General features: G+C 39.5%; 1 protein-coding gene across 10 annotated transcripts in view; it reads left to right on the top strand.

The window, feature by feature from the left end:
- KALRN (kalirin RhoGEF kinase) overlaps positions 1–26,082 on the top strand; it is a 495,524-nt gene that overhangs the window by 287,490 nt on the left and 181,952 nt on the right. For all 10 annotated transcript variants that reach the window (XM_082764116.1, XM_082764119.1, XM_082764117.1 and 7 more), the window contains 3 exons: positions 842–1,033; positions 15,048–15,217; positions 21,193–21,367. In XM_082764116.1, the coding sequence (XP_082620242.1) occupies positions 842–1,033; positions 15,048–15,217; positions 21,193–21,367 (537 nt within the window). The remainder of the gene's footprint in view (positions 1–841; positions 1,034–15,047; positions 15,218–21,192; positions 21,368–26,082) is intronic.

Raw genomic sequence — 26,082 nt, 5'->3', positions numbered from 1 at the left:
GAGTTAAGTTTGGTGGAGTAGGATTCACATCTTTTCCTTCAGCTTAACATGTCTTGGGTACTTCATGGAACTTCTGCATTCTTCAGTTCCCTCTGTGTGGTTGGGGTAAGGGGTCTCATATTGCAAAGGCCATGGCTATGGGGTAAATCAGGACAGTGAAGTGTTCCAGTCCTTTTGTAATGGAGGGCAGGTACATGGCTCGGGCAGTCTGGAAATTATACCCCTCCAAACCAATCTAAGCGTTGCATACTGGCAGCTGCCAGCTAATCAAGTGGACCTACTCTGCTTAGAAATACAGTGCAGAACAGCAGACAAGAGGGAAAAATATAGAAGGAACTTCAAAATACAGTCTTTCGATTTATCTCACAAAAGCCATTGAAAGGGAAATGTTTCCTGAGGCTGAGGCATCTCTGGCTGACTTGGTTCCATGCTGTAATGCGATAGCCATTGGGAGGCCTTTGCAGTGAGCTTGTAGCCCAGTGTCACATGAAGCACTATTGGCTTCTGAGGTGGTGAGACCCTTTGCTTCATTACATTATCTTTGAGAAATTCCAGGGGACTTGGAAATAAACAAGTGCACAGTCCTGTTGCTGTGCCTGGACTGGGGTGGGGTGGTGTGTTTCAAATAAGAAATTGTTTCATGCCTACTCAAGGCTTAGTCTGTGTGGCTTTATACATTCTCTTTCCACAGATGGCAGCACCCATAGGAATTATTACTATTGTTTAAAATACTAGTAATCACTTGCTTTCATGCCTTTGAAAGTATAAACAGCCTGTTTCAGGGGTATACTTGCCACAGTTGTATTACTCATACTCTGTTTCTTGCTTTGTTTGCTGGTAGAATACGTACACCAATGCAGACAAGCTTTTAGAGGCTGCAGAGCAGCTGGCTCAGACTGGGGAATGTGACCCTGAAGAGATCTATAAAGCAGCCCGGCATCTGGAAGTACGGATTCAGGACTTTGTCCGGAGGGTGGAACAGAGGAAACTTCTCTTGGACATGTCAGTCTCCTTCCATACCCACACCAAAGAGGTAAGATGTGCATGAGGGTTTTTTTCTGTGTACTGCACAGTGCTGCAAGAGGCTGACTCTGGGTACAAACTGAAAACCCAGATAAAATTGAAAGGGCATCATCGTTGTGCCAGACTGAAATCTAGTGTGCTTGATACATAAGAATATCTGTTGTAAAGAGAAAACAAAATGTGAATGAAACACATGAGCAAAATAGCACAGTAAAATTAAGGAATTACATAACAAACAGATCAAATGGTGCTTAATTCACAACTAGAATTTATGTCGTAAAGCAAGAATTTTCTTGTAAGAACATCAGTTGATATTAACACACTAGATATAAACATGCTTGCAGGATGATACATATCATCAGAGGAATTCTATTTGAATGAAATGTTAATTAATGTAACCATTAAGTGTTACTGGAAATCTTACATTTTTTAATGAGGCAGACTTCACTTTTCAAAATTATGGGTAAAGAGCAAACAGCCACATACTGATACAGTGAATCAGTGAGGACCTGAATAAATGCAATTTAGCATAATTGAAAAATATCCAGAGATAAGGCTGTCTCGCCAGAGATACAGTGGACAGGCCATCAAATGGGAGGCCACTGGGGATGTAATTAAAGCATACTTCACATTTTTCTGCAGACCAAAGGCCATTCAGTGATGAGTGACTTTTAAAGATAGTCTTTCTGCTGAGAGAGATGGAATTAGTCAGAATGGTTGTTTTCATGGTCTGTAGCATCTGTTTGCAACAGCACACTTAATCGGAAAGATGTTGTTAGAAACTGAAGCTTTACCTTGTGTTTGTTGATTTACATGTTACAAACAAGTTGGATGTAGCAGGTCTTAATGTGCTGGGGAGCCTCCTTAAATAGAGGGTGTATGCACACATTCGTATATATGTGTGCGTGGAAGATAGTTGGAGATTCAGCATGTCTGTTATAGCTGTTGATACATGAGGGTTTTCCTTTTATGTCCTGCTTCAGAAATATATGAAGGAAAAAAAAAAAAAAAAAAAAAAAAAAAAAACTACGTACTTTAAGCTTGTGAATAGTATTATTGTTTCCAGTGTATCTCAAATGATTGCAGCTATTTTGGTTTGCCACAGGAGAAATTTAATTGGTTATTTCCTCACTCAAATTATTTCATAACAGTTTCTTACTGTGATTAACCTTGCCTCACCTGTGCAGGTGGTGACTAGTCATGCCAGGAAGCTATCAGTATAATGTTTTCTATCATCTAAATTTCTTCTGATGATTCCTGGTACTGAGTGGCCTAATTTGGGTTTGGGAACTAAAGCTTCCCTGTGTGAAGGTTTTGGGTTGCAGTGCAGAATGCTCACCTCTAACCTTCTTCAACAAGAAGGGAGCTAGCCAGCTGCACTCACCTGGTTTCAGTGAGCCATGTTTTGGGGGTATAAAAATGCAGATGTACTAAAACACCAATCTTTTTTGAAACTATTAAAAAGAGAATCTTTTTTTAAATAAAGAGAATCAGTGCTGTTTACTAGGTATTAAGAGTGAACCCTTAATCTCAGCCTTATTGTCATTTACCCTTGGGACAGATGGGTGCTGTGATACCCCATAAGTACTTGCAGTCAGTTTTAGGGAGATTCGGAGTGGACAGGCTCTTCTGGGTGCCTAAGCTCTCTCACTCCAGAGGGACAGATGAGGGAGCTGTGGCATAAAAGTGGAATACAGCAAAGTCAAGATGAATCCAGAGATCCATGTTAATCACGGTAAATGATAGCTATTAGATTGGATGGAAAGAGGTTGCAAAAGTTATTGCAGTCTCCTGCAGCACCTTCCCCCCAATATCTGGAGGATGCACAGTAGCTTTTTGCAAGAAAAGTTTTCACATCTTCACCCCTGTGTTATCTCCACTCCTGGGGAGGCTGAACATTCAGGTCATTCAGTAAATTCACTGAATTTATTTGTGTGTCACTACCTGCCTCCTTCAGTGATGCGTTTCTGCACGTATATTTTAAACTGACATGTTAACCAATGTATTTGTTGTTTTTCAACGTGAAAAACAGATAGTGGAATTTGTCAAAAATGAAGAAATACAAACATCCTTCCTTTTCCACCTTGCCTCTGATAATATTATGTCCTTTCTCTGTTTCATATCTGAGCTCAGCTGATTTCTCCCCAGACTCTGACCAGGAGATGCACCCAGCTGTGGTGAGAACAGGGTTGGGCTGGACCCAATGCAGGTTCTTGCTCTAGCCACTTGCCCAGGCCAGACATGCACCACCCATGCTAGTTTCCCAAAATTGCTTAAAAGTAAATCCACCGTATTAGCTGGCATTTCAGTCCAACAAAGATAACATTAGATTCCAATTTTAAAGGTAGGGTTTATCAAGCAAAATTCTGTTTGAGTCAATGGCAGTTTTAGCTGAGCTAAAGAAAGAGTGTGGAGTCAGATTTAAATTCTAGCAGATGGCAAGGCAAAAATCCTTTTGCTACAGCAGTGAAATACAGGGACATCTGAGATCCATTGCTGCTGTTTTACCAGGAGGCATTCCAGCTACAGTGCCAACACATGCCTCCGTGATTAACCCTGCTCTCCTACCTGCAGCGTTGTGCTTGGTACTTTGCTGTACTGTGCCCATTTAAACACTTCACCTGGGAGTGTCTTGGGGCAAGGAGAAAGCCATTTGGCTGGCATGTTAGGGTGTTTAACACCTGGCATGTTTTGCATTATTCTAGAAGACGTTATTAATTACTTAATACTAACTGTCATTATTCATTTCAGCCTTTGTAATTCTTAAAGAAACCATTTCTTAAACTATTAACAAGTATTTCTCTTATGACCTTGGAAATGAATAAACAGTTGGCCTAGTGTTTTCTTGGCAATAATGCAGGAAACTATGGCCTAGATGTATTTTTCATCTAACTTTCCCAAATTCTCATTATTTCTTGATATATTAATCTACTGAGACAGAACTGTTGAAAGGGAGAGTTAAGTAGAAAGAATCAGTCTTACTGACATGTTTTTTATGGAAATATCCGAAATATCTTCCTGCAGCAAACACATTGCTTTTGACAATCTTCCTAGAGCAGATGAATTGCATTTCTGATGCAGTAATTCCCAGACGTGGCTGAGTGCATCGACAGTGAACTTCTCACTGCTTCACCTGTACTCTGCTCACCTCTTCGTCTCCATGTGTGACTACTAAGATTTCCAGCATCTGAGAAACTTTCAACAGCTCCCATTTTTAAAAAGCCATCTTGTCAAATAAATGTTTCTTTTAAAAATCTTCCTTGCTAGAATTTCTTCAGGACAATACATAGTACTGAATTAACTTTAAATCTAGATATCCCATGAGCAATGAAAGCTAGAAGCAATTTTTTCTTAATACCACAGCAGACTTGAATCACTGCTCACTTCATGTCAAATAATCATTATAGGATTCTTTATGATAAACATTGACCTATACAGTTGAGGGAATATGAAAGACTAACAATTAAACATAACAATAATTCAGATTTTTTTTAAGCAGTCTTACTGTATGAATACATGCAATAGGCTAAAATTATGACTTTCTGAAATGGTAGAAACATTTTAGAAGCACAAATTTAGAGCAGTCCCCTAAGTGACTGTTAGTATCATAACTCGTGAGTGAGGTAGTTGTCCTATTGCCTTTCCTATAAAAGAGATGTTGTGTCTCACTGTCCTACAGTATTCATGATGCTCTCAGTGTTTAATCAATATTTTTATACTCTTTTAGGCAAGGCATTCCTGATGGTGTGAGCAGAAACCTGTTACCTTGGGAATCAAATCCAATTATCTGTATGGCAGGATAAAGTTATAAATTATTGTCAGAGGGAGAAATGCTTCCAACAGACTTGTACCTGAATCATTTCTCTCAGGATTAAGTGTGATTGAATTCAGGATCTTATTTCAGATCTAAATCAATTAGTGGCAGAATTGCCAGATCTTGCAATTCTATCACAAATCTCATGATGGTTGATGTTCTTTTGTGAGCTCTCAGCTTCTAGGATCAAATAATAATACAAGATTCTTGGCTGCCATTTCATTTTGTTTAAATGAGAATAGTTTTTGAGCCTCTTGGAGAAGAGTTCGCAGATGTGATAAGATCTCACCCTGCGGACTGAAAAACCTCAGTGCAAATAATTATTTGTCTGAACCTTAACGTTTCAGTTTTATATTTATGGTTCTGAAGTGGACTTTATCATTCCAAGTATAAAAATGTAGACACAAAAGGGCACTATCAACATTTCTATATCGTTACTAACTTTTGAAATATTTTTGCATAAATAAATAATGACAATATGTTGTAGACGTCCTCACTTTCCCTACAGATTTTCTGTTTAGCACTCACAGTTTTGTTTTCTCTTGCTTAGGGAAGCAGGACGTAGTGCTACCAGCAATTTCTGATTCAGCTTCAGAGTCACAGGTTTAAACAACAGTATAGAAAGGCCCAGAAATTGCTTTTGTCAAGTAAGTGTTGAGGTTAGGCTACACTTACATGTGTGTGATACCTTCAAATAAAGTCTTGTCTCCATCTGCAGGATTTTAGAATTTGCGTGGGTGTTTAAGAGAAAGTATACCTGTATTCTGTATGTAGCTGTAGTAAAGGTTTGTTGCATTACTTGTGTTGGCTGATCATGAAGTCACTAACTTAAAATACAAGGAGGAACTTTGCATTTGGATCCATTTACAGCACATGGGTCTTAACCTGAACTCCAAAACAGTTCTGCAAATGCCTCATAGCTCTTCGGGATATGGAAAGCATGTCTTAGCACCTCTAAATTTCCCATTTTTCAGTGGATTTCAGGTTTCCACCTTTGTGTTGCCCCAAGCCCTGCAACAGAACAGTGAAAACCAGGAAAAGTAGGAGAGGCAGGTCCAGGCTTTGTTGGCTTTTAGTGGGTCAGAGCAGTACAAAGAGGCGCTCAGTGCTTGCAGTACCATGAGGAGCCTGCCAGGCCTACCTGGCCCATAGAATGGATGATGAGCAAGCTCAGGAAGTATTTAATGTTGAAAAAAAAAAGAACTGCCAAACTCTTAGCAGGTTCTTACTGAACGTGTGCAAACTGGAATTTGACAGAGGTCTTCTGAGTGACCAAATTTGGGCAGATTTTCACAGGGATGACATAATATATGTTCTTTACATCAAGGGTATCCCTGCAAAATTTCAAACCCCTGCTTAAAAGCATGGAGTGTCTGGAGCATCTCATGCAAGCAGAAATAAGACTCCTTTTCTAAAACAGGCAGAATAACTCTTTTTATCCCTTCCTATCATTCAGGACCTTTTACCTCAAAATTCATCAAGTTCAGCCTTAGGCAGATACCTGGTATGGAAAGTTTTACTCGGAACAGCTTGTCTGATAAGGCCATGTGAAACTGAGAACAAAGTCCTAGACCATTAAGTGTCAGGCAGCTTCCTAGAAAGACTTACATTATTTGTGTTCAGCAGGTCACCTTGGTCACCCCACAGACATCAGTGGGGCTACTCAAGTGAGTAATGGAAGTGGGTTTACCCCGTCGTTTAGGAAGTGTTTTACTGCAGGCACTGCTAACTTAATTTTGCTTGATAACCAAGGGCTGTGAAATTAAATTCTCTCTGCTTTGATTGAGTATCATGATTAGGAAATTATTTTAATGTAGGTCACTAATTTTGACAGGGTTTGGATCTCATGTTGAGGAAGTTTCTGGGAAGCAGGGAGCAAAAAGCTCACTGGCTAAGGGTTGCTGCTATTGACTCTAGTCAGAAGAGTTGACAGAATGAATCAAAGTTAATCATGGAGCAAACATGGCAGTGGTTCAGGGATATATTGTATAATCCTATCATTTGTGGTAAATTGACCCAGGATTCACAGTTAACGTTACTGAACTTAATAATTGGTTGTTTTACTTTAACTGTTAATATTGACATTTCAGAGCAACCACCCATCAGATTATACAGATTTATGATGAAGGGGATAATCAGTTCAGCAATTCCACTTTCTGGCAACTTCTGGAAGCTCTGAAAAGGTCTCATTCTGGGGACATGGTTCCCACAAAAGCACTTCTTTCCTGAACTGCCATCCTGGTCAGTGCTTTTGTTGCTTTTCTCATATTATGGCCAGATCTAAAAACAGTGAAAGCACAAAACACTAAAATGACTCAAATTGGCTCCCTATGCCTAAAATGTGCTCTGACGGGGCATCTAATATGCCAACATTTTTCAGGGCGTGAATGAAGACCACGTGTCTGGTTGAAAAGATTAAAATTTTGTTCCTTTAATGGACTAATATTTCCAGCTGAGATTTCTAAAACAGCAAACAAAAGCGGACTGTGAAAATGCCTGCTCCTTCTCTCACTGCATGACTGTGAAACATCAAACTTTAAATTTATGCTTTTTACAAGTAAGAGCGTGGTTCTTGGGAGCTGAATCAGTGTAGTTTGATCAGAGGGAATACTGTAAACAGAGAACTTGCAAAATAAAGGGAGGGGAGGAAGCAAATGCTTTTACAAGAGATTAAGTAAATGCTGTTGTTTTTTTTAAACAAGTGCTAGGTTTTTTAACGGTTCTGATGTTCCAATCAGAGGTGGTTTAGCTGGCAGACAGCAGGAGATGTGGATGAAGGGAAAAGACAGCACTGCATGCATCAGTAACATATATGTATGTGTATGCTGCCCTTTGCCTGGAAGGCAGATGCCTTGAAGAAGACAGATGTGTTTCTTTACCTGCTAGCTTACCATTATGATTCTGGTAACTGGGGCTACAGAGAGAGCTCTGCTAGTAAAACAAGCATTACTTTTGTGTGAGCTATGTGAAAGTTGACTCTGAGTTACTAGTAATCAATTACCATGAAGCAAAAAAAAAATAGGAACAAAACCCTCTTCCATCTCCAGAGCACAGCCTGTGGCTTTGACCCAAAGGTAAGCATTCACCAGGCATTGCTTTTTTGGTGGTTTCTTTGCAGGTAGTTTAAATCTTTTCTGTAATGATAGCAAAGCTCTGAGACTGAGGGCTGAGGAATGAGGACAGCTGGGGTGGTGCAGTGTGCCCCACTTCCCTGTCGATTTGTTGTCTAGAAGCAAGATTTTTTTTCGTGAAGGATTAAGAAGCTGGGAGTGGAGAGAGCTGTGATATCCTGGTAGCACATCCAGATCTTGAGCAGAGAAGTTTGAAGCGTGGCCAGACCTCTAGTGAATAAAATTCTGCCATCTGTGATCTTCCTTAAAAAAAAATTAAAAAAAAAAAAAAAAAAAAAGTTGTGAGACAGAATCAAGCTAATAAGAATTAACTGTCCAACCTTCAGCAGAGTTGAGGCAGATGCATGGAAGGTAAGTTCTTTCCGTCTTTCTCTCCCATGTCCTTACCAAAGGATTCCTACAGACTTCAGTTCAATTTGTACATTGACAGCCACATTTTTCAGGCCAATTGTTGGTATTTTGACTGATTTCTTCCTATGAATCAAATATTACCAGCTTCAGAAAACCCTTGCATGTGTTTTGTGTGTTATGGAGATGGGACTTCAGCCTGTATGTCGTGCTCTCCAAGTAACAGCGGTTCATACTGCAACTAGAAGGGTGCTTTATAAGCACTTTTAAATAAGGGGCACCAGCTCTCTTAAAGTACTCTTTTATTAGTCTTACAATAAGGAAGGAAGGGCTTATAATGAGGAAGGTGGGCTTCTCCCATTCCCAGTGTGTGGGCTTGCAGCTTTTGTTGTTGTATACAAAGGCAACAGAGTGGGCAGCCAGTGCCTGTGACAATTTGTGTAGGGAGTACTCTTCATCAAAGCATTACAGGAGCACCCCTATAATTCACTCATCACTCAAAAGACATGTTCTGTTGCCTCTTAAGTGTACATGTGCAATAGAGCCTATAAAACTAGTTTAAAATGGTTAATGTCAGTGTAGTGGTTCCAGTTGATGGATTCCGTAGGACTGTTTGGTAAGAGAAAGGTCGCAAGTTTGTTTAATCCTTAGCAAGTCTCAGAATGATTCAGAAGTGTCAAAAGTGATTTATTTCTGAGCTTCCTAGATTCCTTTGTAGAGCTCAAAGTTGCGCAAAGGTCTCAAAGCAGCAGATCAGGGTAAGACTGCAAGTCAGACAGCAAATCTATTGAAAAAGCACAGAGGGAAGAGGTAGTGCAACTCCCCATATGAGAAGTAACAAAATGTTTAGAGTCAGGGAACAATTTTGAGGAAAACTTAATAGTACCTGGATTTATTTAAGTGTACTGCTGAATTTGTAGAGCATATTTTGAAGATATGGAAAGCTCCTCCTGCAACAAATTGTACTGTATTACACTGGTGTAAATCTGAGTAAAACTTTTGATGTAGGAAGAACTTCTCCAAGCATATATCAGTATGGAGATGTGCGAAATTTGATTTGCTTAGTACAATTACTGCAGCTAATTACATCCAGATTTGTAATTACAAGTAACATATTAAAATTATACTAGAAGGTGAACATGTTTTTGCAATTCATGATGGTAGCAAAAGCATAGAACATTTACAACTGATTCTTCAGTAATAAGCCAACTCTTCTCCTAGAGCAAATAGGCCCTGAATTACATTTACATGACCTTGGGCTGGGGATCTCACACTCCCTGATGGAAGTGTAACTACCCAAATCACGTTTCCCTTGAGAGGGGATTATTTTGTGCTGTATCAATCTGGTCCATGCAGGACTTGGAAAAAGCATCAGATGTTTAGGCATTGCAAATCCTTTTGCCATAGGCAAGGTTACTAATTAAAACGTGTTAGCATACAGAAGCACCAGATGCAACCTAACCAAGGATGAATGTCAAGAAATTGGCAAGAAAAAGGGAAAAAGCAAGAAAGAGGTTAGGAAGAGATCGGATTTTTATTTTTTTATCACAGAACATTCCCTTTTTTCCACTCACCATTTCTTCCCAACCAGTTTGGTAATATTTGACATTACATCTTGCAGCAGGGTGTCTCACCAGCTGCATCTTACCATGGAAGTTGCATATTGTGGCATTTCATCACATGTAGTGTCTGGTCATATCCTATCTTGTCACATTTTATTAGGTATGCTGTCATCATGTGACACTTCACTGGTGGTATGCGGTCACGTTACAGCTCATCATTACATACATTGTTTGATGTGTTTCCATTGACATTTCCATCAGACCTTGAATATGCCTTTGTGACTTTAGAAAGTGTTGTTGAAGTATGCTCTTAATTTATAACCATCACTTCCTTCAATTTAAACAGCCCTGGATGCATTCTAAGAGCGAACAACAATGGCTGTTGGAAATTAGTTATGCTGAGAAGTTTTGTTTTCTTCACCATGTTGGTGGAGAGAAATCAAGGCAGAAAAAAAAATTATAAATTTAAAAATTTATAATTTTTAATAAAAAATAAAATTATAAATTTAAAAATGTAAAAATTATAAATTTAAAAATTTATAATTTTTCACACAGTGAAAACAGATTCACAACAGGTACATGAACATATACACATGCTGAAGTCCTGCCATAAATTAACCTGAAACAGAATCTGTTTCCCAAATCTATCTCCCCTCCTAGGGTTTATGGGACCTCCTTCTGTGTATGGTAAAATAGCTAGATGTTTTACTGCTCAGAATGGGTTTGTATAAGCCTGGTTTAGAAGGAGGGGGAAATTGCATGGATGGACATCTCTCTTTGGAACAAATCTGTTTTATTTTTCTCAGCATGCTCTTGGTTCTCTGCACACTTCTGTGTGCAATGCAAGTCAGGTGGGAAAAGAGGAATCCCATATATCACTGAATTCTTCTCAGTTCTGCTTTAGCCTTGGTTTCTGTGATGGACATTCACTTTATTGAGTTGGAATGCAAATCCTCTTGTGGCATTCACTGCAACACATGGCACTTTGCTGACGCTGTAAAGGAGTAGATGATATACCCTGGAAAGTTGCTTGTTTCCATTAATACCCTTGTTTTGAATGAAAAAATGTACAGTGGTTATTCTCATGGATTGAACTGACTGTTTCTTTGCTTTTCCCTGGTCTCATTACTCAATGTTTTTAAAATGTTTTGGAGGCGGGGGTTAAAACTCATCAGTGACATTTGCACATCGCAGTGTACAAACACTGGGTGTTTAATATTTATTCCAAACATGAAGGCAAGATTTTCTCAGCAATCTCTCTAGGTTTCAGATTTATTTTTTTTAAATGGTCCCTTACTCTAAGTCAGAAGCATTAATTTCTAGGTGACAGGCACAGATGTCCTTCAAACCTCCGGTAAGTGGTCTCATTAAGTACTTGAGTAAAATGAAGGGTATTGCATCAGATAAAATAGCTGAGAATAGAGAGCAGTATTGTCTCCTGGATGGAGAGAAACTGCCTGTGTTTTATAGCCAAGAAAGACAGAGAAGTTGTTACAGTGCATTAGAGAGGTGCCAGATGCTCCCCCAGAAGAGGTGGCTTTCATTCTTCTTTTCCACTGGCCTAGTAATAAGAAGAGAAGTGTTTTTCTTGTTGAAAGCCATGGTTACCTTGGTAAATAAAGTCTCAATTCTGGAGCCTCTATGGAGCAGCATGATCATTTTAGGGCTAGATATTTGCTTTAGACTTCAGTGCAATCAACAGTTATAAAGCTTGTAGACTTTGTTTCCTTGAGTTTGATTTGCGGCTGGCTCTTTCTGATAGAATTAATTCAGGTTTTGCCACTAATGCATCAGTCTTTCCACATCCAGTTAGCTGTACCAAAGCACAGATCAATTTGAAAAACAATATTTTTGTGTTTTTCTTCATTATTTTGCAGGATTTTATATATTTGGATTAGAATGTGTTAAGCAATGCAATGTAGAGAGAATGTATTCTGGACATGTGCATCACTGTGAAACAGAGTCACTGCAGCTGGATGTGTAGATACTGTGCTAGTATTTGAAATGTCTGCAGCTACCCCCCCCACACACACATCCTTTACGGATTGGTGGTAGATTAGCAGTAGTTTGGAACATGTATGGGAATGGGACAGGTGCTCACAAATGCTGCTCATGCAAAGAATAAAAGAGAAAAGAGTTGGATTCTGCAAATATGATATAAAAGCTGGCCTGTGTAATATATCAAATTTCAACAAAAATTTGAAAGTGTGCATTCAGTCTGAGCTAGCTAGCTGTTTAAGAGAGTGTCACAGCTTGAATTAGGAAATTCACAAAGTGTCTGATGATTTGGCGTTTTAATAGTGAGGATTTTTAAAAGTAGTTGAATAGTTGCATTAGAATTAAACATCAAGCCTTAATAGGGACTGATTTTCTGAGTTGTGACAAACACGAACAAGCCAGGATGTGATTTCTGTTTCATGATTAACAGCTCATCTGACTTTGGTGCTGTGGTGACATGGAGTTCATCTTCTCGTTTCTGTGGCATTCACAAATGGGGCTTGGTGGTAATTTATTTCAGGTGCCATCAGTTGTAGCACATAACGTAGGAGGTTTTTGAATCCAGTTCCTATTGTAAATTGTTCCTGAAAGATCTTCCTAATCTTATTAATATTGACTGATTCTTTGTATTAGGATTTCCCAGGGATTGGTGGAGTCTAAAGGATTAGAGGCCTCTGAGTCAAGGATGACCTAGATTCTGATAGCTTTTATTATGCAAATCCTTACAATCAGAGGTCATTTATGGGAACATCTGAAGTTAATGTGAGTTCATATATCTGAGTGCTCTCTGAAATTCACAAGTGTTTCTGTTCCAGGTGAGTACAGTGCAGTTTATTAAGTATTTCAAAACTGCTTTGAGGTAGAAGCATACTCAAAACATGATGTAGGATCTTAAAAGTCCAAATCCTTTTGGCTGCTGCTGACAGATTGGTTCTGGAGACACTTTTGAAAATGGAGTTTCCTCTGAAGTCCCAGTGGGGGGGTTGGAAATTTTATTCCCTGCCCTTTCTAATGTGATAATTTCAGGAAAATGGAAGATTGCTACCAATAAAGCAAGTTATTTATTTCACTTTCATTTTTGTAAACGAAATTCCCTGAGCTTTTTTTTGTTATCTTAAGAAGTGGGAAAAAAAAAAAAAAAAAAAAAAAAAAAGCAGCAAGAAATTAAAAATATACTGGCTTTCCCAATTCAAAACAGAAGAATGATTTATATGCATGACCATTTTTCTCTTCTATATTTACAAAGTGCTCTGTGACTTGAAGATCTGATAAGCAGAGAAAATAATATTTCCCCCCAAATGGTCCTTGCCTGTTATAGTCCAGCTGTCCCTGCTGTTTCAGCGGGAGCAGGGATCAGCTCAAAACCAGGATGATTCTGAATGTGACTCATAGATAAAGGCACAAACACATTTTCCTTTACAGTGGCTTCTCAGAGTTCAGTACCCGGAACTCAGGCCACAAATGGAAAAGTTCTCTGCTTGCTTCTTTAAATATGTTCTCATTATTTCTTCTATATTATGAGGCTAACTACTTAATTATATTTTTCTTGTATTAATATTTGCCTTTTTATATCATGTCTTTCCTCTGTGAAAGTGAAAATATATAAATAAATGGAGCAGACACATTCCATTTTAGGCCAGTAGTAGAGTAGGAATTATGATTATGCTACTTATGAATAAACAGAAGGGTTCACCCTAAATATTCAAAGCTGACTCTGAAAAGCTTAATGAGAAGCCTTCAAATTAAGCAGATATTTTAAAATGTATGAGTGGCTTGTAGCCTATCAAGCAAGGAGTCAGAAGCAGAGGTGAGGATAGGGCATAGAGAACTGGGCTTTTTCTTCTCTGATATCACCAGACATGCTGGGACAAGTTCTGGTTTGGATTGTTTTGTTTTAGTTTGGGATGGCAGCCTTAGGTTTGGATCCTAACTGTGAAAAGCTCTATCAGCTGGCACTTAGAGCATCTCTCTATTCCTCTCGCTGTACAAGGACAGGCAGAATTCACAATCGCAGAAGAAATCCTGTAGGATGGGGATCCAGTGCGTCTCGTTCTGAACAGAGACGTTTTTACCAGCTCTCTTGCCGCCCCCACACAGCGTCTGTCATCTGCTTCACGTGTACTTCCAGCTCCCTGTGAGACAAATTGCTTTGCAGCTCCCTGGGCTGGCAGCACAGCATCCTTTGACATTCCCCAGGGCAGTGGTGCAGCGTGGTGCATCCTGCTACCTCGTGGGATAGACCAGCAGAATGTGGGTTAATGGGGCAGGCATGGCACAGAAAATAGTCTCTCTGGCGGAGTCATTAGGATTTGCTGGCAGATTGCCTGCTCGGTTGGTGCAATTTTACACTCACTTTTCAGAGAAAGCTTAAAGGGGAAACCTCTGTTCGTTCTGAGGCTTTACAGCCAGGAGAGGCTGGGGCTTGCTGCCACTGTCCAGATATCTGCTGAACAGCTGGCTGGAAATTCTCATCTGAGCACTTACTCAAATGATTTTGTTGTTGTTGTTGTTTTGAAATTGGTAGTCAAGACTGTTTAGAATGAATGGATGTGTGTGAGATAGATTGGTGAGATTGCTGTTTCCTATTTCTGGGATTTCCAAAAGGCTGAGGTACATTTAGGGGAGAAAAAAAAAAAAAAAAAAAAAAAAGAGAGAGAGAGAAAGCAGAACACAAAACCTTCTGCCTGGGAAGGCATAGCTGAGCAACTACAGCTAGACTTCAGTCAGTACTATACACACATAACAAATATTTTAGGTCTCAGTCCTTTAACAGGCTTCAGCAGCATGTGAAATTAATAGGAGCTGATGGCACACAGCTCCTGAAAGGGCTAAGTTATCACAGCTATAAGACATTGTAATTCATTACTTGTGTTAAAGAATTAATAGGAAGAATATCATTAGGCTAGTTGTTGTCATATATTAGACTGAAACACACATTAGTTTTGGAAAAAAAAATATTATCTGATACTATATTTATTTTACTTTGTAGCTTAAAATGGGATTGCACCAACCAGTATTGAATAACCAGTGTCTTTTTGTCTTTAAAAACTTCAGGTCAGTTTTCCTGTGAAATATGCAGCCCTAGTTAATGCTTTCTGATCTGGAATTAGAGAGCAAAAGGGTTAAATCTCAATCCCTCTCTGATTTATATTTCCCTCCCCTCCTTCCCAGCTGTGGACATGGATGGAAGATCTGCAGAAGGAGCTCTTAGAGGATGTCTGTGCTGACTCCGTGGATGCGGTTCAGGAGCTCATCAAGCAGTTTCAGCAGCAGCAAACAGCCACCTTGGATGCAACCCTCAATGTTATTAAAGAAGGGGAAGATCTAATCCAACAGCTCAGGTAAGCATCCACCTGGTGGACAGGTGTTGAGAAATCTGGTCTTTGCTGTGGTTTAGGTGTGCATAAATGGGGAAGTGTAAGTTTAGGATTAATGGGGAGAGTTTATTCATTCCTTGCTTATTTATTATTCTTCAGTTTCTTTGAGTAATATATTGAAATTGCAGTGAGTGATTTATGTGGACTGATTAGAGTAGTCTGTGGATCAGCATGGGTTGCTGTTTGACAGGGAGATTATTTATAGGCACAGTGAAGTGAATTGAAACAAATGCGTTTCAGGTGAATATTTTTAGTTGGTATTTATAGAAGATTGTTAAATGGTTGTGAGCTGAGGCCTTGTGATTTATGTGGTTACTCCTGGTGTAAGAGAAGTGTATTCCTCATAGTAAAACATGCATATCTAACAATCTTTGTTCTTTTATTTTGCATGCAGCACCCTTCTATTTATCTTTGTCCATGAGCTGTTTATTCTTACTGTCAAGAAGGGTCCTGTGCTGCCAACTCTATTTGCATTATGAATTAAAACTCATTTTATCTGATTTGAAATACACAAAGTGACTGGCTCAGAGAAGTTGGGTGTTTGGATTTATATTTTTTTCTTTCTCAGTCTGTAAGTGTAACAACTAATATCTGCAGAGCACACAGTAAGCTTACCCCAGAGTTTTAGTTCTGAGAGCTTTCTCACTTGTTTTTACTTACAGCAATTTTCTATACCTTTAACGTCATTGACAGCAGTGGATTTTTCCTGCCTTCTAGAGATGTTACTGAGTTCAAAACCAAGACCATTGAGTCCCTTGTTCTTGAGACATTTCTTTATTTATTTTTATTTATATTGTTACATATTTCCCTCATCTACCTGTATATAGTGTGAATATTCTTTCTACATATGTAATATCCAAGTGGTACAGGTCTTATGTTGTCCTCCCCAGCCTGAGTTTTTTGAGTCTGATGTCTTCAGTTCTTGCATAGGAAGAGCCAAAGGTGCCTATTGCAAGGTAGTAATGAAGCACCGTGGTAGAACCCTGCAGGGGTTCTAGGTCTTCTACTACAGCCACATGCTGAGCTTTCCTCTATACTTTCTCTTATCACCCTGGATGTGGAGTCTTCTCCACTGGTTTGGGGAAAAAAAAAAAAAAAAGAAAAAAAAAAAAAAAAGTAGATTTGAAAGTCTTTTCTAGGTTTTGATTGTCATTCAGTTGTAGGCAGCCACAAGGAGAGACAGACTGTATAAATGCCTCTTCTTGGTGAATGAGGCTTACCTGCATCATGGAGAACACGGAACCCAAGTGGTATTGTTTGCTGAGACCAGAGTTGGGAAGAAGGGATCAGGGAAAGAAAGAGCTAGGCTCCATCCATCCATGCATCTTTGCTGATAATTAGGAAGGAAACATGCTTCGCTTGGTTTGTATGCTGCCAGATGGAGGGGGCTATAGGCAAGAACATGCATATGGCTGCCCCTACCAGGTCAGCCAAAGGTCTGTGTGGCAGTTTCCCATTGTGCAAAGAAACATTTTGCTAAATTTAGGGGATATCTATGAGACCATGAGAAAGATGGTGAATTTTTTTACTAAAACATTTTTTTCTTGCTACCCCACCTGTTGGTATACCATCATGAACACCCAAAGAGAGAGAAGACCCTGGAAGGGTCCCTGTATAAGGCCATCAGGTGGACTACTAGAAGTAGTCCTGGTGCAGGCTGTGGGATTGGCCTAAAGGTTTTTGCCTGCACCTGAGTCAGCAGGAAGGCAGAATGTGGAGTTGTACAGAGGCCAGGGCAATATTTGGAGCAGAGAAGTCAGCAGAGCACCAGTATGAACAGCAGTTATTGGAGAAAGTTTCTTGTAGTGGCTACAAGGTCATGCTGGCAAAGAAGTGAACTGGAAATGTGGGAGTTCAGCTTTTTTTAATGTAAACTTTGTCGGTTTTTAAATGGTGGCCTCAGGTTTGAGACTTTTTTTAGGACTGGTGTCACACTTAAACATTTGTGAAATGCCAAGACAGATTTTGAGACAGTTGTATTTAACCAAGAAATCATATTTTGGGATCTGGCTTGTGTTCTGGGCAGTGAGCAAGGTGGTATAGGGTGAGCATCTTTATGTGAAGTAATCCCCTACTTCTGGTGAAGTTAAGGCCAAACACAGAGAGAAGCACACAAATGTTGTCTGAAATAAAGCAACCCTGAGCACACACAGTGATTTGCAAAGCTGAACTGTCACGATGACCTCTGATTCCAGTATCAGTTTTGAGCTATGGCTAACTGCAAAGCCTGTAATGTGATCCTGGACTCTTTCAAAAAGTGAAGAAGAACTGCATAAGAAAACCATGAAACCACCTGTGTGTGTGTGTGCCCACTTGAACATCTTTTGTGGCTGATGACAAAAGTAAAGAATACAGAGATAAAGGAATGGAGGAAAAAATGGAATTGCTGCAATCTTTCCTTAACACAGCATTGCATTTCACAGTGTGGGTCACCTAGTACCTACTGTGAAGAATGGCTGAAGACTGCAAGTGCTACAACGCTGAAGAAAATGAAATACACTGCTCTTACCAAACATGTTAAAATGAATAAAACTAATGGGGCCTTGAAAAAGTTTCCATTTCTTGTCCTTATCTCTGAGAGCACAGATATTCATTTAGAGAAGACCATTTGTGTAATAGCACACTGTCTCCTTCAGCTAGCACAGGAAAATCTCAGCTGTCCAAACCAGTGAAGTACCATGCCTGGGAACACACTTCGCAGAAGATCATCGGAGCCTTTAGTGATGCTTTGAATCAGGAGACCATGCCCATCAGGAACAAAACAGACCTGGCTTAAAACATTGTACATATCATGGCTAGCACTGAAACCACTTTTTTTTTAGTCTTTGTTATCAGTATTGTCCTGAGGTGAGCATTGTTCCCTGCAATCAACACAAAGGAGATCTTTTGAACTGCGTTTCCAGGAGCACTACTGGGGGCAATATTTTTGCACATCTATGGAAGTCAAAACAATGACTTGCTCCAGTGAGATGTGAAAGAGCAGGAATGATAGGGCCAAAAATAAGGCAGTTAGAGTCATGAATCTTGCTTTTTTTTTTTTGCAGTAGTTCAACATATGAGCTTTTGATAATCAGTAAGTTTCACTAAGCATTCAACCAGTTCAGGTGCTTAAAGTGATTTCAGGAGTACAAGGTTCATTCTAAGCAAGCTCAACAGCAGTGAACGAAGCCTTATTATATGTTCCCCAAAGTCTATTTTATATTTTTTTCAGTAATTTCCCTGCATTGTAAACTCTGATTCATGTCCATTCAAAGAATACTAGGAATCTTTTATGAATTTTTACCCAGAATTTCTCATCATCTGACAAACAAGAAATCTAGTGGTAGAAGCATCCAGTCTCAAAAATTTCTTTTTCCAGATAGAGATCTTTCTCAAAACAGCCTATATAGGGATCTGAAGGCCTCATCTGAGGAGACTATGAAAAAATAACATTACTACAGCTAAATGTTTAGATTGCATCAGCCACTGAAATGCAAGTGTGGCTTGATTTGAAGAGTGAAATATTTAATGAAAAGGAATTTCTAAAACCAAATGTGCCTTTAGATCCCATGTGAGATCTACCACTCTTGAATAATTCATTCAGTCATTTAGGTAATATATGAATAGTAATAATCCTGCATTTAAATGAAGACTTATTTCTTGTTCTTTTATAGAAGACAGGTGCTGACTGAAGGAAGCAGAACTTGACTGAATGTGGCGTCACATTAAGCTGTGGTTTCAAATCTCACCTTGTTATATCTTCGTTCATCCTTTCTCTGTACAGCTAATGTCTAGGCAAAGAGAGACCCTGTAGTCACCAAGAGGGTGAAAAACGCAAGATTTACAGAATGGGGCAGAAACTGCCAGCTGAAGAGAGTAATATTGGTGTAATATTTTCTTATTGGCAAAGGAAGTTGGTAGTATATGCTCAGAATAATGGTGGATCATCTCATTCCAGCATTCATCAGGATTCAGATGATTGTTGAACAGAATCATCTCTTCATTGTGTCAAACAGAAAGTATTTGAGGGAAAAGCAGAGAAACACATCCACAGAGCAAGTTACTAAGCACTTAATAGTATTCTGTATTTTTAACTGTATTCTTAGTCTTCATATGTTCAGGAAAATGTGTTGTTTTTTTTTCCTTCGAGACATATAATGAAATCAGAGTAACATGGTTTTTGTTGCCTTGGAACCTCAAAGGTGTGTTTTAAACTTGCCTAAAATGACTGTGTCAGTGCCTAGTTTCAATTTAAAACGTCTGTAAAAGGTTGTACTTTTTACCTCAATTACACTTGCTGACAGTGTTCAATTAACATTTAAGTTGACTGTGTGTTGTTTTGATCTGACCCTACTTGATGATAATGTGCAAAGAGCAAAGTACAAACATTTCAGACAAATTCCACAGAAAACTACCTATACTTTGCTAGATGTTTATGGAAGGAAAATTCAACACAGAAAAAGGAAATAGAAACCTAAAAAATTGGAAACACTAGCACTGTTCCTCAGTGGGAAGACTCCATGGACACATTTACTTGGCAGCCCAGGTTAGCTGGCCAGAAGAAGGGCTCCCAGCTGCTTTTGGTCCCTGTGGGACAATGTGGTGACCTGGCAGTGTTACCTGATATTGTCCTTGTCCTCCCATTTTGTCAGCCAGTTCCCTGCACACGTGGGAGTTTGATAAACCAGTAGTCCAGTGTATGCCATTGGATTTGTGATTGTCCCGCCACCACCACCACCTTCTCCAAAGCAGAACTAGAGGTTGGTAGGAAATACTGATGGTAAAACCTGCTGTTTTACCCATGCCATCTGGTTACACTGCGCAGGGTATCTGATAGGGGTTTCAGTTGGTTTGCTTTAAATACCCAAACAATGCAGCTGCTAACACATGACTTTAAGCAGGTTGGACAGAGAAAATCACTGCATCTAAATCTTGTTTTTGCTGAAGTACCAAAGCCAAGCATTTAATTATGGCTTCAGACTTTACTTTCTGGTTCTTGTTAATGTCAGGGGATGTTTCATGGTACATTCAAGAGTAAGTTTTCAGCTCATTGTGCCTGAAAAGGCCCTTTATCTATAAAGCATACGCTTAAATTTACTGAAGACATAACAGACTGTAGGTGAGCTCATTAATATATGAGAGAGCACAAATAGAAAAGAAAATGTGAGGACTTTCCTATGTCCATGCTAAGATCTATTTCAGGTACAGCAAACTTCCCCTTGGTACCCATACCAGTTAAAGGGTTTGCTCCCTTTTGTTCCCTGTATGTGGGGAGCACAGATGGAGCAGTGCCTGACCCCTCCCAGGAACATCTCATTTCACTTACTCTGGTGAAAAGACAAGTGGATGACACCATCTTACAATGTTTGAAAGGTGTTTTCCTTCAGTGGAGGTTTTGCACTGTGTTCTGAGACTGTTGCGTTACTAAGAAATGCGGAGGAAATCAAAGCATCCCTGTTCCCTAGTCAAAAATGCTGGTAATTCTGATTCAATTAATCTATACTACAGAAAATGCTCAAAATTAACTTGTAAAAGCCCAGGTGGCTAAACAATAAGGTGGCTAAATAGCAGCTCTGAGCTTGGTGCCCCTGGGCAGTGTGAACAGAGGCTGGAGCAGGTCAGTGTGTAGGTCTGGCCAGGATTGCCAGCCAGACTCCTTAAGAGAGCTATTGAGATTGATGTGCCATTCTCTCCCCTCTCTGCCCCTCTAACCCCTCACAAACATGTAAGGTCACAGTGTCACAGCACAAGAAAGGATGATCCCCTTGTTCAAACTTGGTGCCAAGCTCAGGAGCTGCAGGATTTCAGCGAGTAGCAGCAATGAGTGCTGCACACACCTTCCCTCAGCCCTTTGTGCTTGGGCTTGCTTCTCAGCAGCTCGCAGAATCACAAACGTGTAGTTCTTGCTCTTTTGCCTGCCTTGAATCTCAGCTTTAACCATGCTCTCTGCCTTGCCACAGGGACTCAGCGGTTTCCAACAATAAGACTCCACACAATAGCTCCATCAGCCACATCGAATCTGTACTTCAGCAGCTCGACGAGGCCCAGGTACAGATGGAAGAGCTCTTCCATGAGAGGAAGATTAAGCTAGATATTTTTCTTCAGCTCCGGATTTTTGAACAGTACACCATCGAGGTAAGAGCTGGCTGCACGACCTGAGGAAGGTAGAGCAGGGGGAAAGGGGTGTGTGTAAAGGTACTGTGTTAGGAAACATCCCCAGCTGCTTGACTGCGCTCAGCTGTCCAGCGGGAAAGAGTGATAAAACCACATTTTAAATTTGGCTTCTTGAAGGTAAAAATATGCTTTAGGATGTACTGCTTAAATGCAGTGAAATAGCTTCGTGTTTGCTCAGCTGGCTGTATGCTGAGAATCTGCCTGCTCCAGGGAGAAGCTGTGTAAGGTGTAAAGCACTGTTACAGTGCTTTATTGGCACTAGTCAGGGTTTGCAAGTTCTCCATCACTTGGCAGTGAGGTCTGTCTCTTCCAATACAAACATAGATGCATGCAAACAGACGTGTGATCATCTTTAAACCTCTGAGAAAAAAAATATATATATCTATGAAGGGAGAGGATAATTAAAAGCTGGACTTTGAGCATCACAGTGGATTTTTTTTATTATTTATTTACTGGGGAGAGGGGGGAATAGTAGAAGAAGCTTTTAAGTAATTTTCATGTGCCTGTTTAAAAAGGTCTTTCAGTTTGCCTTTTTTTTACTGCTATTTTGAAATCAAAAGCACTGGAAGGAAAACTCATCAAAGCATTAATAATTGAGGTATTCTTGGACAGAGTAACTTTAAAGAGACTAGGCAATCTCATTAACTGCTTGCTGTAATTCTGATAGGACGTGGTGCAAAAAGAACAACATGTAAATTAACTTGCACACAAAATCCATGACAGCCATGTAGCAGCACACATGTCCTTCCTGGGATGTGTTCCTCCTACTATATCCCACTGGTCCTTGTTCAGGTCATGCAGCACTTTAAGTGTTTTATGATGAGATATTCCTGATATCATTTGTAAATCTATCAGCAATCTCAAGGTGGGTACTGATAATTAATTGGGAGCTTTAGTATGCTGGGTTACAGTTTATGTGTATTTTGAAACATGGCATGATGAATTACAGTAGAATGAAAGGCTAGGAACAGGGGTTTGTATATGTTTTTTAATTGGATGCAAGAGATAGAAATCAGTGAAGAGTATCTGAGCTTTCTTGCTGTGACTGGTAAGTTAGGTATTGTACTGAAAGCTATTCTACAGTGCTTGTTATTAATGTCAATTAGATTAATTAACATTATTTTACTCACCAGTTACATACAGGCTTCCTGATACTGGGAGGCAGTATTCCCTGTGAGTATGTGCGTATATGTATAAATATGTACACTTCAGATTGGATAGCATTGCTGTGTGAGCAGTGCTGCCCTAAGACTACTACATTCCCAGCTCAGGAGCCTGCAATAACTGTGCTATCTGCTGAACTTATGTGGAAGGTATTTTGATACAGTGGTGTGGTGAACGGTAATTAAGGCTTGGACTCTAAAGATAGGAATTATAAGTGAATAAATATATGTGTACCTACCTATAAATGGCACCTGTGTTTTCAAAAATGAAGCAAAACATGAATAATAGTATGTGCTTCTGGACACCCAAATATATCTGTTGGCAGTATATTTTGAACCTGCTTGGGTCATTCATTAAGATCTCAGCCTGTCTGTATTTCACTGCAAATTCCAGGCAGGTTAAAAACCAAACCTCTGTTTTCAAATTCTTTTCCTTCTTACATTGTCACCCAACCAAAGATCACAAAGACCTTTACCATTATAGATTGCTTTATTGATGGGACAACTGAGGCATCAAATGATGTGGGTTGTCCTGGCCCACTCTGTATGTTGTGCCAGAGGTGGGAATGCTGCATGGATCCCTCTGTTTTGTTTCAGCATGAATCCTACTTCGGTGTATTCAGAGATAACATTTAGACTGTCTGTGATACATTAAGATATTTAAAATTGGAAATGTACTTCAGTCTTCTCAAATCAGATTAGTTAGAAAGGACTTTAAAGAAAATCATCACTTAGTTGTCAGTGTAGATTTGCTACTTTTTTATCATCAGAACATCTGAATTCCCTCTGCAGGATTAACATTACAAGGAAATATGAGAACACATTTCATAGGGAGTTTATGGGCATATGATTTTTATTTATAAAGCTCTCTCTTTCAGGGGAAAATATTTTTATTTTAAAATAATTACTACATTTAATTTATAACTGAACACAGAGTAAAAGTTATCATATCCATGTCAGTATCTTAAATTTTATAAGTACGTTTAGCGCTCAAACAAGAAAAAAAGTCTGATTAATAAAAAGAAAAGTAATTTGAAATACTATATTAATTGATAAATTTATGCTGTGCATTTCAAACAACAGCTGAATTAGCTCAAAGTGACACAATAAAGATCTTTAGAAACTAGATTGCAGTCAGTTGCCTCAGCCGTATAATAAAGATTACAAGTCAGTAGGAAACTTATCAACATTAACACCATTATCTCACACCATTTTTAAGAAACAAAAAGATGTTTTCATCCCCATAATTAAAAAGCATGTAGTATTTCTGATGGTTAGCTATTCTAAGCTTGTAAGGGAAAAAGATGATGAAATTTAAATTGAGAAATTAAATATCTTTTTTTTTTTTTTTTTTTTTTTTTTTTTTTAACTAAAGATGAGTAGCTTGGGCTATGGCTGGTAATGTATTTAGGTTGTAATTTTCCATAATAGCCCAGATCCAGCATAGATTAAGAATCTATGGTTCTATTGGTTCATAGGGAACCAATGTGTACCAGTATGATTCTCAAATGAATTTCTCCTCCTCTAGCCTAGATAAGCCCCCTTCCATCTGTCCAAAGAGCGGCGCCATGTTGAACATATCCCTAACAAAACCCCTCTACCTGCTGCATCCATGTTAAATCTCTCTCCTTCCTGCAAATCATCTACAAAAGTGGGCCCAAGGCACAGTGCTGTTGTAGCAGAAGCTCTTCTCAGCATGCTGGAAATCTCAGTCATCAGCATCCTGTTTTAAGTAGAGCAGCTGAGGAAGTTAGAGGTTGACACAGGATCTTCCAGCCCCCTTGTCTAAGAACATCATGCACATTACCTCCCCAGAGAAGGAAGCGAGCAAGAAGAGCTGGCTGGCAGCGCGCAAGGGCAGTGCTGCTAGGGCAGGTTTGCTCCAAGGGGACCAGGTTGCACAGGCAAAAGTTTCCTTGAGAACCCTGAAGCTGCTCTGTGCAGAGCAATTTGGTACATAGGTTGTAAGGCACCTGTGCTTTCACAACAAAAGCACTTGATTGACATGGGTTTCCAAATGGAAGTTTTACTGGATTTCCAAAAATTAGCCAGCAGATCTTGGTCTGATAGCAAAACAGTGGCCTGGTGTTTCTGTTCCAGCCATCTCATTTTTTTTTGTCTCCATCTCCCAAATTTGAATGCTCTTTGTTCTCTTTGCTGCTTCTGTCTTGTTAAGTGTTGTGTTTCCCACTCTTTCTACGGGTGTCTGTGTTCTCAGCCTCAATTGTCAGGTTCTTGAGTTCCTAGGAAGCCCATGTGATGAGGATCCTTCCCTCAGAACTGCTCAGAAGAAAACCTTTCCTCTCTTTAATGAAAGCCAGATATGCAATTGTGGGAACCCATCTCCTCCCAAAAGTTTTGGGGAAGGTTTCATATTATAACTCAATCTCAGAGAATAGTTGCATCCTGTGTAGTCTTTTTCCATCCAGTTTTGGTACCAAACATGTTTTCTTTCATTGCCTTTCCCTACTAACCTCTCTCTCTCTCCCTTTTCTAATTGATACTGCAAACTGAACGTATTAGGGAATTTTTCAAGCTCACAAATGGCCATGGACTATTTGACCTTTATTTTTTATATTTAGAAAGTGTCTGACTGCAATTTCTTTTTTGGAAACTTTCATGTTTTATTGTTCTTCCCAGATATTGAAGTCCATGCCATGGACCACGTAACCCTTTCCTCTGGCACTTCTTTCTGGACTTGCACTGTACCCATCCACTTCATAGCTGTTGTGGTTTTTGGACTTTTCTATGATCTTTTCTTCCCGACAGAGGTTTGGAGTCCAGACAAACTTCAGAATTAATGGTACTTCATGAGCAACACTCACTTCCATCTACTTAGGCATCATTAACCTTCTCTGTGCTTCAGTGGAATCTGCCAACTATTGTCTCATTTTGTCTTCAGGAAGAGTATTTTATGTAAAGAGAAGCCACCTGCCTTTTTTGTCGGTAGGGCAGAGCAGCTGTCTTCGTTTAGGACTTCTAAGGACTTGTGAGTTGCCTAGGCAGCTTTTGTGTTGTATTTGAGTCAAGGCAGGTTTGGCAGATATGAATTTGGATGTGAACCCAGAGGCACATAGCATGTGCTGCCTTTTATTTTTTTGCCTTAATCTCATTATATTGACTGATATTTACACTGTAGGTTCTTGGGGTAAAGTATGAAATCCAAGCGATGACGACACCTGGAAACCAGCATAACAGAAATATGAGAGAGCCTAGCTATCCCAGTGGGAGGTTTTTCTGCCTTAGGTTTTAAAACCATAAAGTGACAACCCATTCTTTATTTAGGAAACGTGTCTAACTTTGATGCCTGATATGTTTTATTCCTTTACCAAGTCATTGCACATTCCAAGACAAGATGGGATCATTAGGATTATATGGTGGGGCTTTCTGTGTGATGCATGCTATGACTGAGTTCATGCAGCCAACCAAGTAACTCAGGAGATTTCATGCAATGTGAATGGAGTAGTTGATCCACTATGAGGAAGTAGGGTATAAGACCCTGGGGACAATAGC

Source organism: Aythya marila, assembly GCF_965140915.1.
Source record: "Aythya marila genome assembly, chromosome: 6".
Taxonomy (NCBI): Eukaryota; Metazoa; Chordata; class Aves; order Anseriformes; family Anatidae; genus Aythya; species Aythya marila.
Note: the sequence above shows the minus strand (reverse complement) of the source record. Positions and strands in the feature narration are given on the sequence as shown.